The 17,435-nt window shown below is 34.6% G+C and overlaps 1 protein-coding gene across 1 annotated transcript; it reads left to right on the top strand.

Moving 5' to 3' along the window:
* The first annotated feature begins 699 nt into the window (after positions 1-699).
* LOC127834066 (NFX1-type zinc finger-containing protein 1-like) lies at positions 700-17,435 on the top strand. Its single transcript, XM_052359645.1, is given in 5 exon segments — positions 700-1,043; positions 3,671-3,735; positions 4,932-8,234; positions 8,236-11,098; positions 15,383-17,435. Coding segments are annotated over 3 exon segments (5,043 nt in total). The 5' UTR covers positions 700-1,043; positions 3,671-3,735; positions 4,932-6,254; the 3' UTR covers positions 15,583-17,435.

The following is a 17,435-nucleotide window of genomic DNA, read 5'->3' as shown; positions in this document are numbered from 1 at the left end:
ATACAATCTTCAAAAGGAAGTCACGCATAGACCATCAGTTCATTTCCTCGGGTATAAAACCTAAATTAGTGTCGGACACTCCGAGTTTATCATACTTGATGAGTCCTTGTTTATTTACGCATCATAATTAGCAGGCAAAACATCGGTCAATGCCGTATATATTCGTTTTGTGTCTGTTGCATACGTCATATTTACATTGCAATTGATTGTAACGTGTGCAAATTCCGACGGGCCGTGTGCAAAGTTACGTGTCAAACAATATGTCTATTATTAATTAAATTTATATTTATATATTATATGAATGTATATTATTTAACCATACATTTTTATTAATTTTAATGCAACATATATTAATAATTTTCAAAATTTAAGTATTCTATTATTAATAATGTTGAATGAAAGATTTATAATAAATTCCAATTTATATATAATAATTACTAATACTATTCATCACGTTGCATTTTTGTTAAAGTTGTATTTATATTCTTCTTTATATAATTTTAATATTCAATAATAGACATAACGTTACACAACCTATATGTCCGTTGCATACGTCATATTTACGTTGCAATTGTTTTTGACACGTGACTTTCTACACGGCCCGTTAAATGTTGCACACATTACAATCTACTTTTTCATTGTTTATATCTGTATTTTGACTTTAGACAGTACCACGCACACAACTTGATATAGCGGATACACAACAATTACATTTGAAGAGTTTGTCAATACTTATGCAGAAATGAATAACGTCAGTGACTTCAGCGCTTTTATCTTGTATACACAGTATTAATATATTGGACTTAAGATTCCAAAACTCAAAACAACAAACACGTTAATATCAAAAAGTGAATTTGTTATGACGACGGGCCTCGTTTGAAATCAAATAGATAAACTATAGTTTACATGTATCTATTGATAAACATATCTGACGCAGTCATTCATACAAATGCGCAGTAAGCCGCGGACACGTTAAAAAACCAGTCGAGGACACTAACTGCGCTTTTACTCAAGTTAGCAACCTAAAGAGCTTGACAACATTGGTAAGTGTGTTTCCTTTATTATTATATTTAAAGTAGTATTGTTTGTTATTCATTTGTTGTATGAAAATAAATATTCAAATACATGTTAAATAAATTTTAGTTGATAACAAATATTAAATTAAAAACAGACACTCGTAATTAATGGGAAACCGGTAATAATTTTATACTACAATGCACCCAACGACCCATTTATTTATGTAACAGTAAGAAGTTTTACATACGCTTCTATTTTGGCATAAACAACTGAATAATGAGTTATTTAAAATAGTACTTCAATTTATATGGATACAATTTAAACGTTTCATAGCGTATGGGGGTATATCAAAAAGAATCATGCTTGATTACATCCAAACTTTAAATTTTCGGATTTCATCCTCGCTTGTTGATACATTTCAACACTCGACATTGTAGAAACACTTTATATTCTTGGGTTGTTGTATTTGTGAAGCTGCCCTTTCATCTTTAAAAGTGTCTTACATTACATTAAATCTACTTCAATGTTGACTACATTTTACTATATAATGTTTGTTACTTACTGGAAATGAGATATTCCGTGTTGTTCATAAGTGAAACGTCATAACACGAAAATCCTTTATTGTTTGGGAATTTCGTGAAATGAAATTCTTAGTTTCACAAATTTTCTGTAACATATTATCATAAAAATAAAGATTTTAAAAGACAAATACATGCTGTTTAATGTTTTCTAATTTTCAAACATATAAATACGACTTAAGAAAGCATTTGAAATTAAAGTTACACAATATAAGCAACTGAAAGACGCCGCCAAAGTTACTTTCTATGTCGCGCTCTTGTTTTGTGTAGTCAGTACACGTAAAGGGTGAGTATAACTACCGGAATGCAAAATCACAATGTATCTGATCAATTAAAAGTAGCAGTAATATGTCTTATAAATTTAATTTACATGTATGTATATGGTTAACATGAAATGTGTTTCAAAAAGTAAAACTGAGGCATCCATCATTTTTATTTGCGTAATAATAATCGGTCGTTTTTTTGCAAAAAACAATTGCTTGTTTTGACAATATATGGAGCTGTCTGATAAAATTGATCAACGTCATGTTTTTCCAACACATTTGAATAAAAGGATCTAATTTGTGAATTTTAATACAATTGTAAATAATATAATTTGTCAAACCGTTTTTTTTTATAAGTGATGATCTCTCATATTCACAGGCAGGGTATATCCATAGTCCCGCATAAACTCATCGAGATAAACAAACATGTATAACGTACGATGACAATCAGTGAACTTGTCCTGGCTGCTCTCCAAGTTTGTGATTTTCTGAAAATGTTAATTCATTGCATTATCAATACATTAAGTTGATAAAGGTTATATTCATGAGATATCGATTTTACAACTGATAGGCCGTACAATTTATATGAGTGTTTCTTGTATACAGCCTAAATGTGGCCGAATTAGCAATTGAAAATAATGGATATGCGTTTATGAGTTTAAAAAAATTAAGTTATATGAGCCTGTATAATATAAAACGAAAGGGCCAAAATGACCAAATGTCGTCCACCTGAGTTTAATGATGGTTATCGATATTAAATTTAAATAAAAAAGATTAACTAAAATGTTTTGTCTTTATCCTCGTGTGTGTGTGTGCGCCTGTGACTCCTTTTGTCATTGACACTCGTCTGTGCTCAACTCCTCCTACATTTTGAATGTAATCGTCGTCAAACTTTTTAGAATGAATATCTCAGTGATTCATTTTTTTTAAGTTTTGCAATATATAATATTTTTTAAAGAGATATAGTCTTTTGTTTATGTGAGCAAAATGTTTTATATTTTGAATTAGATATTCGGAAAAAATGTACACAATATTATCTCTAAGAAAATTATATTACAACATGAATAAGACTGACGATGTACTATGTACAAGTCGAAATAAATATATGTTATGTGCTGTTCTGCTGATACCAACCTCGTCTATGTTAGTAGTACACGTACTCTCCCAATGATTGATAATAAGCTATACCAACGCTTTAGCAATACAAAACATTAAGTTTACTGAAAGTGTTCCCAGAAGATTTTTCTAACAAAATGGTTCAGTAAATTTCATTTCTTCAATAATTTTGTTCACGCGCCACCCATCCAATGTTTTTTTAATCAGTTAACCGATTCTTAAAACAAATAGCCTAAATAGTTATCACTTCTTTTAATTCATAAAGCTTACAGATTTAAAATATATCGCAACGTCTATCTGTAAATGGGCAAACAGAAATGCATTCTTTTCACAAAATATGAAATTCAATATGTTTTTATGTGGTTTTACTTGTAAATGTAATCTTGCTGTCTGGGCTTAACAGAAACATTATACCATGTATCTGTGAAGCACGACGCTGTCATTTATTAGACAGCCCGTCTACTTCAATACAATATTGGTTATATATGTCGGGAGTAAACATATAATTAATAATCACTTCTAAATTACAGGACATTTATATAAAGGATTATAAATCGCTTGCCGCGAGGCATCAGAGATTAAATAGAATTCCAAATTCGTCTTGTCTATCTATCCGTTTGTCCCAAACCTTTTCATTATTATCCAACATGCACTCACCTTTTGAAGAATTTTAATGAAACTTTGTTCCTATTTAAGGTAATCGAGGCGATTTTCAGAAGTCATGCACCTTTGACGCTAAGCCAAAATCAAAGTCACGTAAGGTAAATTAGATTTTAAAGTCTTTATTTTCGTGTCTGTTTTTTCATGTTCTTTTCAAAGTAGTCATATTGCATGCGACGTCTTAACTGTTTTCTCATTGAGCTCACGTTAAGAAGGCATATGCATTTCTCAAATGTTTATCACATTGCAGTATGTATGCAGGATAATAATGAAGCCACGCCATCTCAAAGACTATGTCACTCTTGAACGTAAAATTGATGAGTGATATGTCTATCGTTTGGATATGTTGAATCTATAACACACCATTGAATTAACCAATCTGGTCTGTTTGATATGATAATTGTTAATATAATGTTATTAGAGGCAACACAAAACAAGATAGTAATATTTTACAAAAATGTTAAACAGAATAAAAACAAACATTAGACAATTATCCACTAATGAACGTCTTCAAGCTTCTATACCACCCACCGCATACCAAACTTGTAATTGGGTTTCAAGTTATTTTAACCCACTACATAACACATGTGTAAGGATCTCCACTGGAACAAGGTTTTTTGTCTTGCCTTTCTGTCGTCCAAATGTTCGAACGTCGGATTGTTTTGTCCCAGCTTCATAAGAAGACATACGTCATTGCAGGAAAACGGCAGGGCTCAATTGTAATAATTCCTGTCACAATTATTGTACTTAAATGGTAATTTTATATTAGAATTGAAACTTCATTGGTAGATAGATATCATTAAGAGACAATTGCCATAACTCTTGGATACAGGATATTAGACAAAATTATGTTATATTTAAATTAAACCGGAACATAATTTGAATCAACTTGAAACTTCTTGTTAGATAGATCCCATTGCCTTAAATGGCAATTCACCATATCCATAACTATTGCATATGCTTTATGAAATGTATTGCTTTAGTTTTTAAATAAAGTTGTTTTTCCGGACATAAGAGATATCAACATGCAACTTATAGGTAAGACGTTCGCATTTAAGGGAACTTAATTACACAAGAGTCATAACTCCTAATTGATTTTTTTATGGTTATGCTCCTTTCTTACTAAGTATATACAATTTGTCCGGGCATATTCTTAAGGAGAGGTTTAACAAGTTTTATAATGTCAATACCGAACTATGAATGCCCTCTGGTTAAGCGGCATGCACGATTTTTTAGGCACGATACTCACTGTTATTTAAACGTTACTTATATTATTGCTCTGTATTGCGTATTACAGGAACTGATAATGAAAAAGCACGACGGTAGACCACAATATCCAAAGCAAAAAATATTTTCTAAGACTGTAAATTCGAAACAGAATGTGAAAGCAGGCCAAGGTGACACCGGTCCTAATACCCATGATCATTCTGTATTCAAAGATACACCAGACAGTAACACGTTAGATACAAAATATCGCCCTGAAAGCAAAAGACATTCAAGTAAACATGAACTGTCCGTTGATGGAACTGATTTTGATATTTCAAGATCCTTTAAATCTGATAATGCCGCAGGACAAAATGCAGAGTCTTCCTCGGATAAACGTCAGCCGACTTTATCGACAACGAATTCTTCTCAATACAATAGAGGTAAAGGACACTTTGTCCGAAGAGGACTGCACTCTTGTCCAGAAAAAAACAAATCAGGTGGTAGTTTGCAAACACTAGAACTTGATCTACATCAGCGAAACGATAAAAAACCATCAATCAACAGTTTACGAAACAACAAAGGGACACTGTTGAAATTTGAGTCAGCATCTCCGTTTCCTTTCGAACAAAAAATGATAAGCTCTGGAGAGCTTGTAAATCGTTCTTCAGAAACTATCAACATGGGTAAATGCAGTGAAAAAACATTTCAAAACGATCAACGTTGTATGCTTTCGGGAAGCGGTCAAAGTAGCAGACGTACCGAAAGAAAAACTGTGGAAAATATTGAATCCGTTTTAGTTCCGGATACAGATTCTCCATTAGCCTACCAAATTCACACCGAAAACAACATTGAATACACCAATGGATGTAGACCTAAAACAAAAAGCATAATGCATACAGCCACTCGATCTGCTCCCAATAATGATACCATGTCGGCTTATAAAGGATCTAACATTTGTGAGTCAACGACTAGAGATGAAAGAAACAATGACAAACCATCTATCACAAGAACATTTAAACGTGAACGTGTCGGCTACGGTTTTCCATTTCTAAAAGGAATGGAAAACAACGAAGCGTCTCACGTTGTTATGGAACTAACGAAACAAGATATTGCATTACGAAAATGTATTGGACGAACTAAATTAGATCCAGAATTGATGTTGCTATTTCTTAAAGTGTTAAACAAAGCATTCGAAAGTATAGATGTGCCAACAGCACATTACACACTGTTTGAAATGTTATGCGAAGAGGGATTCTGGGAAGCTCTTTTGACCTTCTTGATCGACCTGCAGTCCAGTTCCGACTCCGATAGAAAAAACACTGTTGTTACATGTGTGACGCATATAATGACAAATCAAGTGGCCAAAAATCCAATGTCTATCGCTGTATTTAGAAGGTTGTTTACAATTATAAAAATGATAGCGGATGACCCAGCAAACGCTTCTGTTATTAACGATTTCACAAGAACATCGTTAAACGAATTTGCTGATCTTAATAACGCTTATAGAAAAGACGAGAAACGGATTGAACACAACTATGAAGGTAAACCACCAGACGATTTTAGAACAATTCCGGTTCTTCCAAGAATAGAAGAAATCAAAGGCTTCATTCAACCATTTCTACGGAAAAACAAACTAGGGGGACAATACGAAGATGTAGATGATTATTTAGATGTGCAATTTCGACTTTTAAGAGAAGATTTTATTGGTCCTCTAAGAGATGGCATCACAGAGTATATTAAAAACAATGAAAGCAAAGCTAAATCAAACATTAGAAATACTGATGTTCGTATATACCGAAACGTAATTGTAGTTGGACCAGAACTCGCTGAATTTGGTTTAAGTTTCAAAATGAAAATGGAAATGACAACTGGACTAAGAAAAATACACTGGGAATTAGGAAAACGTTTGATATATGGATCATTGGTTTGTCTCTCCGACAATGAATTTGACACGCTTGTTTTAGCTACTGTTATTGACAACGCAAAGATAAAAGACGGAATATTTTCTGTTTTAATTGAAGATGAAAACGTCCAGATATCAGAATTGCTTAACAGAAACTTTACTATGGCTGAATCTACAGTGTATTTTGAATCTTACAAACATGTATTAGCTGGGCTACAATCAATTAACGAAACTAATTTTGCATTTGCAAAACATATTGTATTTAGCCAACCTAAATGTTCCCCGCCTGCGTATTTAGATGTCCAAACATCTTTTGATTTGAGGCCGTTGATACACGATGACTACATAATTGTTCACCCTAGTAATATTCGAAATGAAGTACTAAGTGTTAACCAGCATATTGTGTCACAAGAAAACAACAAGTCTACACGTGTGAAAGTACTTGATCACTCTCCATGGCCTGCAAAGGAAAGCCTACAATTGGACGACTCACAGATGCGAGCCATTCAGAACGCTCTATCAAGAGAATTTGCAATTATTCAAGGTCCACCAGGCACTGGAAAAACATACATTGGTCTGAAGTTGGCAAAGGTTTTACTTCACAACAAGGACACATGGGGCAATGTGAGTGGAATGACATCACCAATGTTGATAGTATGCTATACAAACCACGCACTTGATCAATTCCTTGAGGGAGTTGCCAAATTTTATCGCGGTGACCTGGTGCGCGTTGGCGGTCGGTCGAAGAGCGAACGGTTAAAAAGCTATTCATTGAAACAATATCGAAGGGGCGCTTACAGTTCTCGGAGCGCAATCGGGAAAATGACACAATTAAAAGATTCGGCGCGGAAGGAATTAGCCAAATCTCAAACGAAAATCTGCAAGTTAACCGTTAGTGTTCAAATATGTTTGCAAACTTTGATCAATGAAGGAACATTACGTGATGTAATGAGCGATTGTCAGTTCCGATCATTACAAACAAATATGATACCGAAGAATACCGACGAATCTTCTCAATCCACTATAGCGATTTGGCTGCGAACGGACTTAATAGAGCATGAGTGCAGACTCGCAATAAACCAAGACCGCAATGCAGATGAAGATTTTGAACAGAGCATTAATGTAACAACAGGAAACGAAAGATCTGCAAGTATTCTTTTCGACGATATACTACCAGAGTTTGACACAACACAGGTAAATGCAGTGTATCAAGTCAAACAGAAGACACTTTCAGGGTATAATATCACTAACGAATACGTGAATGAAATACTGAATCATATATCCAAGGTTCGTGCAGATTTAGATGAAATAGAATTAAATATCCAAAAAGTTGAAAACAAAAGGAAATTATCCAAGAAAAACAAGATAAATAAAATTAAAGAATTGGAAAAAGCTCAAACGAGAATGAAAAGACAAGAAAATGAACTTCAGTTTCACTTAAAACAAGAACAAATAATTCAGATATATCAAGAACAAGATACAAAATCTAATTTTAAGTCATGATTTGATGCCGCACCAAGAAGTAATTGCAGTTGACGACATTTGGAAGCTCAACCTTAAAGACAGATGGAGACTTTACCGAAGCTGGGTGCATACATATGTTTTGTATTTAAATCAGAAGATTGAAAAAGAAAGAGAAGGTTTTATGATGACAGCGAAACGATACAAAGAGGCACAAATGCTTGTTGATCGAGAAATATTGCGACATTCCTCCGTTATAGGAATGACCACTACATGCGCTGCTCGATACCTCAGCACTCTACGGGACATAAAACCTCCGATTGTGATTGTTGAGGAGGCGGCTGAAGTATTGGAAGCTCATATCATAACGACGCTCAGTGATGGATGCAAGCACCTTATTTTGATAGGTGATCACAAACAGCTGCGACCAAATCCATCGGTTTACAAACTGGCTATCAGATACAATCTGAACATAAGCCTTTTCGAACGAATGGTAAATAACGGAGTGCCTCATGATTGCTTAGAGCTTCAGCACAGGATGAGACCAGATATAGCGGATATCATGCGGCATATTTACCCAGGTCTTCAAGATCACAGCCATGTGCGATGCTACGGCGATGTAAAAGGCATAGCAAAGAATGTCATGTTCATCAATCACAACGAACCGGAAAGTTCTAATGGTGAGCTCAAAAGTTATGCGAATACATTTGAAGCCGATTATGTGGCTAAACTTGCAAAACATCTTTTGATGCAAGACTACAATGGGTCCCAAATAACTGTTCTAACCACATACACAGGTCAGTTACTTGAATTAAAAAGACGTATGAACCGCGACGAATATGATGATGTAAATGTTACCGTAGTAGACAATTATCAAGGAGAAGAAAATGATATTGTTATATTATCACTTGTTAGAAGCAACCATGAAAATCGAATAGGGTTTTTGAAAACTGAAAACAGAATTTGTGTTGCTCTTTCGCGAGCAAAAATGGGATTCTTCGTAGTTGGTAACTTTGACCAATTATCATCTTTGTCGCCTTTGTGGAAAGCTATTACAGAAGACATGATGACAAGGGGATGTATCGCTAGGGGATTACAACTCCGTTGCGCAAATCACCCAAACGACCCACCGAAAATTGCTGTATCGGCCACGGACTTCAAAGATGCTCCATTAGGCGGATGTACGAAAGCGTGTGAAACAAGACTGAACTGTGGCCATCAATGTACACTGACATGTCATATAAAAGATTCCTCTCATAAATTGTTCAAGTGTCAAAAACCTTGTACCCGACGTTGTGAGCGGAACCATAAGTGCAAAAGCAAATGCTTTAAAGATCCTTGCCCACCATGTAGAGTTATCGTAACGATGACCATTCCAAAATGCGGACACTTGCAAGATATCGAATGTCACCTGGATCCTACAGAAGTGCTTTGCAACACCAGACCGTGTCCTACGATTCTCAATTGCGGACACGCATGTACGAATGCATGCGGATATCCGCATACTATAAAGTGTGAATATGATATTGAAAAGACATTTTCTTGCGGACATACGTCTAAGCTTCGTTGTTGGCAGACAAATTCAATACAATGTCCACATCCGTGTGGCAGTATACTAAAATGTGGCCATGAATGTCATGGCACTTGTGGTTCTTGCTTAAACGGAAGATATCACGACAGATGCAGCCAGAAATGCAGTCGTAGTTTAATATGTGGTCATCAATGCGAATCACCGTGTGCGCATTGTTTGCCATGTGATCAGAAATGTCAAAACAGATGCGTACATAGCACTTGCAACAAACGGTGTGGCATCCCCTGCACACCTTGTAAGGAACCATGTTTATGGTCTTGTAACCATTACCAATGCTCCAATCTGTGCAGTGAACCATGTGATCGGCCACCATGCAACAGACCTTGCCCAAAGAAACTAAAATGCAACCACACATGCATTGGTTTGTGTGGTGAGCCGTGTCCACTTCTTTGCATAATTTGTGATAAAGACGAAGTTACTGAGATTTTCTTTGGCACGGAAGACCTCCCTGGCGCACGATTCGTAACACTAGACGACTGTGGACATGTGCTTGAAACCACTAGTCTTGATTACTACATGAATTTGAAAGAAGAACATGGAGAGCTTAGTTTTAAATGTTGTCCAAAATGCAAAACACCTATTCGCAAATGTGTGAGATATGGGAATGTCGTGAACAAGCAACTTCAAGATATTGAACAAGTCAAGATGACAATGCTCGGTGGATCATTTGGACAATTGAAAACAATGCTGGACGCCGAAAATATTTTTCTGTCGAAACGATTACGTAAAATGTCCATTCCAAGAATTTTAATGCGATTTTTTAATGCAGCTACAGAAAATGCTTACCTCAAAATTCAAAAGCGAATAACGTCAATACAAGAAAACAATAGTTGTGTTATCTTATCAGAACAACTTATTCAAACAATTCACGTTCAAATTCAAGTTATAAATCAGTTCGAATCATTGTTTAAGATGATTGTGGGAGAAAATCAAAGATTGTCGTTTTTTAACGACATTGTTAAAAAAGCTGCAGAAGCTAGATTTGTGTTTTCCGAACAAGAACTCATGGATATAAATACCGAATTAAACCGGGCCCAACTTTACTGCAAATGTGTTAAACTGGAGACAAATTTGAAAAAAGTTGGTAAACATTCCGATGTCACGGATGACATTAACTTTGTGAGGAACAAATTGTTTTTGGTTCGTGTGTTAACTGCAGATGAATGTGATAAAGTTTGTGCCTGCTTGGATCGCATGAAGGACATGACAATGATTCAAGGACTTAAGATAACTGAAGAAGAGCGGATTTCAATTACCCAGGCAATGAAACTCAACAAGGGTCATTGGTTCAAGTGCCCAAATGGTAAGTATTAGTTTGTATCATACCACCGTATTGCTATCTTTCTGATATAACGTTTCCTGATATATTTTTTATATCATGGTCAACAGGAAGTTTTTTTATCAGTTATGTGTGGACGATGGTCATTTTACTCGGAAATAACTATAAAGTAATCATCTTTAGTAAATTCCAATCAGATTCAACAAAACAAACAATTTGATACCAAGATGTAATATATTTTAAACGCAAAATGCAACACAAACAGCACAAAACATTTTTACGAATATTAAGCGCGCGTCCTCATGACGTCATTATTGACACGTCAAACGACAAAAGTCATATTATTTCCAGCAAAATCTGCAGATTTTGTGTTGTTTTATTAATTATTTTTGTTAAACCGGGGACGCAGAGGTATGATAAACAGAAAAACAGATTACTGCCTGATCTTTTTGTAATATATCAGGCTCGGCACGAGTGAAATAACGGCTCGGCAATATTATTCTAAGCCTTGTCTGATATATTACAAAACGATCAGGCATTAAACTGATATTCTCTATATAACAATGCCCTATAATAGTGATAAGATGAATGTGTAGATGTTCAAACAGTAGTATTATTTTTTAAGTATTGATGGTTATAAAATGTTATGACCACATCTACTGTATTTTTCTGTCGTCTTGTTATTTTTTTCGGAATTCAACAACGTAGACTTGCTAGCAAACTAGCACACTTAAAAAGAAAGCAAAGCTAACAATCCGGGGCTCGCGAGTACGTTTGGCAATTGATCGTACAATATCAATTATGGCCTTTCTGTGCATTTCGTTCAATGACGATGGAAAGTTAACAGTAACTAAATAAGCAACATTAATTATCATATTTGAATTAAGTTACTACAAAAATATGGTAAACTTGCATTGGAAAAGCGTAAAGGGTTTAACTGACCGCCCAGATATGACTATTTATCCTGCCTCTGTTGCAAACATTTACCTAATAAAGCAGAGTCGAATAAACTATTTGATACCGTCAGTACCTCGCGTGCCCGCGATCTACCGAAAGTACGTATTCCTATGCGCCGATTAACATGATCGAATATTTGACCTTTGAAAGTTATTTAGACGCATCATGAATGTTGTCGTTTTACTATATGATCCTATTTTGTTTCTTCTTAAAAATATATTACAGAACCAGATTTCCGTATTTTTTATTTTCATTTACTTGATTACGCAATTTTTGAAGTTATTAGAGTGACGTCATTTCTCTGACGAAGCATACTAGTTTAAGCAAGACTTTCTTGATTTAGGGACCATTATGACGTGGTGGTTTTTAACAGTAATAAAAACTGTTTACATCATCGAACGAATCCATTACGTATTTCGGATTAATTGTTTGTCCTGCATTATTGTTAACTTCGAAAGCCTTTTTTAGGAATAAAATAACTCGCTCCTATAGGATTACGATTTCGTTAATCGTGTTTTGGGTCAGGCTCAGAGTCTGAGCGTGGTTAGCATTCGATACGAACTCAAACAAGTGTGGTTCAAAATACCTTTCGCAGAAGAACAGAAAAAGGATTTGATAAAGGGATGGAAAAACAGAAAATGGAAGTGCATATCGTGGTAACGTTATTGTTATAAGCATTGCATTAAAGTTGCCATTGGCGTAAATAAAATTGAGTTTTTGTTTTGCTGTTGCATTTGTTTATCAATTTCTACAAAAAAAGTATCACATTCTCGTTTTTTGATTTTATTTCTTCTCATATTTTTAATAGGAAAGTATTAAAAGGAACAGTTTAATGTGATTTTTTAAGTGACACAATCGGTAGTTATTCGGTCGTCAGGAATGCTGTGTCCATGTAGGAGGCCCAACAAAAGGAATTATTTTATGTCAATTAATCATGTGCTTTTGATAGAATGTTTTTACGGCAAATAATAACGTGAAGCAGGATAAATAAAAAAGCGAGCCCTATTTTTCTTTTTCGGGCCGAACCGGATAAACTTTCTCCATCTCGGCACAAACCATGTATTCTCTATTTATATCTTGGTCAACAGAAAGTTGCTAAATCAGTCATGTGTGGAGGATGGTCATATTACTCGAAATCAACTTTAAAGTAATCATGTTTTAGTTAAATCAAATCAGATTTAACAAAACAAACAATTTGATACCAAGATGTAATATATTTAAAACACAATATACAGCAGAAACAGCAAAACACATTTTTTTTACAAATTTTAAGCAAGCGTGCTCATGACGTCATTATTAACACGTCAAACGACAAAAGTCATATTCTGTTCCCCTAAAACTGCAGTTTTTATCGATTTTTTCGTTAATTCTTAAAAATCGGGGAAGTTGAAGAATGATTAACGGAAACAGGTAACTGCCTGATATTTTTTTTTATATCAGGCTCGGCACGAATGAAATAACGGATTAGCAAGCCTCGCAGTTATATTATTCTAAGCCTTGCCTGATATATAACAAAAAGGCAGTTACGCTCATTGGGTCATTGTCAACCTGTAATGGCCCACAAGTCACCCGGGGTTGACTAGAAGCCTATTCATTTCAAGCCGACGCTAGTCACCCCCGGGGGACTAGCATCGGCTTTATGTCACCCCAGAGTAACATAAATCGGCTTCTAGTCACACCCTAGTGGGACAAGCCTCGGCTTCTAGTCACCCGTGTAATTTTTATCAAACGGCACCGCATCGCATTCGATAGAGAATAGAGAATTTTAAAATCATAGAGTATGTGTGATAAAATGTAAGGATAAAAATAAATGGATATGTGATAAAATGTTTTTTATTCAAGAGTATGTGAGTGATGAAAACGATGTTTTTAGACATTAAGCTCTACTTTCGTTTTTGTAGTATTTTTACACAAATTCCCTCGCATATGAACGATCTAATTAAGTATTTTTTGTTGAAAAATTAAAATTGTTACCGTGGGTGACTTTATGCTGATTATGAGAGTGACTCGAATCGGCTTGAAGTCACCCCCGAGTGACAAGAATCGGCTTCATGTCACCCCGGGGACTACAATCGGTTTCATGTCACCCGGGGGTGACTACAATCGGCTTCATGTCACCCCCGGTTGACTACAATCGGCTTCATGTCACCCCGGGGGTGACTACAATCGGCTTCATGTCACCCCCGGTTGACTACAATCGGCGTCATGTCACCCCCGGTTGACTACAATCGGCTTCATGTCACCCCGGGGGCTAAAATCGGCTTCATGTCACCCGGTGGTGACTAGCGTCGGCTTAAAGTCACCCTAGGGTGACAAGAATCGGCTTCTAGTCAACCCCGGATGACTGATATTCTCTATATATACTCAAACCCGGTAATCTCGCGGGTCTGCTATTTTCGCGGCGTTGCGTTTATGCATCCTGGATTGTATTAACAAACAAACATTTCAACCTTCTTGTTATATCTGCAAGAAAACTTCTATCATTGCTAAAATCAAAATCGATATCTGGTATTTGCATGCTAAAAAATGATTGATAACATAATTTGAAGCCGAAACGTATTAAAAATCAATCTTTAAATGAATTTTTCCATTTAATTTCCTCAGTTTGTTCGATATTTCTTTTGCGTTCGTCTGGTTGCAGGGTCAAACTTACAATATTTGAATTCTTCGAGTTTATCTGATTTATTTGAGAAACAATATGAACAATGTTTAAATATTAACGTGATATTTATGTTGGTGTCGTAAATTCAAATTATTAAAAAGAAAATCAAGTTTGATGGTTTGTTATATCTTTGTTTTTTCATGTTTGATTTAATTGCATTACTATCTATCCTATTAATCGCGAAAATACCCGATATAATTATAGATAAGAATGACGGACAATAATGTTGTTTTTGTTGTGACTACAGTTTAAATGTGTGTTGTTTTAAGAATGCTGAAACATAGTGTTTAGCCGCAAATAATTTGTCCTTTAGTACCACGAGAATACCGTGTTGCAGGCTAATTAAAAAGCGATATAATCTAAACAAAAAGATCTTGAGAAACCGTCGTGCATGAAATACTAAAGTTTCTTATGTATCGGATGAGGAGTTGGTTAACTTAATATACCGATTTGTTTAAGATGATTGATTTTCCACTTCATTTAAACATACAGTAATACAATAAAATTGTTGACACACATTATGTACTTCGATTTATTTACTAGAGAGACCCAATTAATTAATTTCGTTGACGAAGGATTAACACATACCACTAGCATAATAATATAGTCTGTATTTACCCCTGTAATATTTCCTAGTCTAATGGAGCAAATACAATAAAGATTGCATTATTAAAAATATAATGTTTTAGGTCACGTTTATGCCATCGGCGATTGCGGAGGTGCGAACCAAAGGTCAAAATGTCCAGAGTGCAAGGCAGAGATTGGTGGAGAGCATCATCGACTGGTTGACGGGAACCAGTTGGCCACGGAAATGGACGGAGCAACCTTTGCAGCGTATTCGGAAGAGGCGAATAACCTTGCGAACTTTAACTTGGATGATCTCCATTAAACGTGTATGGAACATGATTTGAAGTACAGTGTACCAACTCGGCGATAGCTTTGTATACTTTGCTTCAATAAAATTTCAATTTGGATAACATGATTTATGTAGGTTTCGGAAAAGCATTTTAACCATTTTGAAATAAGTCACGGACCTCCACGTGCGCATGCGTATTTGTCGTTTTATAATGTACATGCATATTAATCCAAATATGTTATTATTACTGTTAAAATGTCATTATATATTTTGCGATACACAAACCGAGTGAAATAAGTTACCTCTTTGGGTAGACGAAAAAATAACATACATAAACACATTTCAACAATTTTCCCAGTAATATCGTATTGTTTTACAAGTTTAAGACACTGGCCGTTTAGTGTGCTTATATTACAAATTTTAAAACTGTGTAATGAGTGCTTTTAAGGCGCCGGACGGTTCAAAGTAAACAATGCATTGACATTTCGCAGCGATGTTTGACATCACGATCAATTTCAGACAGCGACTGTGCTGTTTTATGAGTGACGTTTCTAAAATTAGTCTTTTTTTATCAAAGATTATCCTTTTTTTTAAATTGTCTCAAACAAAGAGTGTGGGTGTTACAATGCTTTAATGTCATTAATGTTGACTGTTTAAATTGTAACTCTGACTTAGAAATAGCACTTGGAGAACGAATACATATGTATATTTAATTCATATCACAACAATTTACACGTATATTGACGTTTTTTTAATAATTTAAATCATATTGTGCACCAATTTATTAATTAAAAAGCACTATTTTAAGCAATATCAACATTTAAATTTTGCCACATTCAATGACACTGTACGTAAAGAGCAAGGGCTCAAACTAGTTACATCAATCGTGTTTTGATCATTGTCGTGTAATCATTATTGATATGAACATGATGTATGTCTCTGTTTCCGACCTATTGTACAGAATTCTTCGAAATAAATATGGAATACGACCCAACAAACCTAACCTTTCAAAATTTAAAATTATAATTATTGTCTAATGGTTTTTTTCATTGATACACCATTGATTTTTTTCTTCACATAATTATGCTATACAATGTCGTTAGAACAGTAGCTTATTGCTAATTTAGCATTGCATTTGCTAGGTTTATCTTATTTAGTCTATTACAATTCTTGCATTTACTGTGTATTTTCCAAGTATTAATCGCATCAAAACACTATGTTAGATTTCTATTAAATGTATCTAATGTGTATTTTATATGAGTCAAATTTTTGAGGTTAAAAGTATGTTGTACAATTGTATCGTATTACAAATGATTGAACTAGCCATTATATTATTTTCATATGCAATTTAATGTTATGAATTGAAGTTTTGCTATGCAATATGACTTACTGTCATGTGATGTGATGTAATCCAATGAAATGAGCGTAAATGATGTTCTTGTGCGCAGAATATTATTAAATAACCAATAACGAAAATCATGCATTCAAAATTAAAAATTGCACGAATTTTTATGTATGCATATTGATGATAAATGGAGAGAATATTTGTTGCTTTTGGTATATGGTCGAATTACATTTCCCCGATTTCTTGCAGAAAACAAATGATATACCCACGCATTAGAAGCAACAAATGTCTGGGATGTAAAGATACATACTTGGATTGAGTACGTGTTTGTGAATACATGCTCACTTAGACTGAAAGCTATATATTTAACAGTATGTTATGCTTATTGCTTTTTTTTGTTTACGAGTTGTTTTAAAATGCTTATTTTGTTATTTGTCTATATATTGTTATATTGTCTTGTATATTAGCGAGTAGCATGCAATAATTTATGTTAACGTCGAAAACACATAAGCTGGTGAATAAATATAGTATTTAATGCTTA

This window comes from Dreissena polymorpha, chromosome 6, assembly GCF_020536995.1.
Source record: "Dreissena polymorpha isolate Duluth1 chromosome 6, UMN_Dpol_1.0, whole genome shotgun sequence".
NCBI classification, from domain to species: domain Eukaryota; kingdom Metazoa; phylum Mollusca; class Bivalvia; order Myida; family Dreissenidae; genus Dreissena; species Dreissena polymorpha.
Note: the sequence above shows the minus strand (reverse complement) of the source record. Positions and strands in the feature narration are given on the sequence as shown.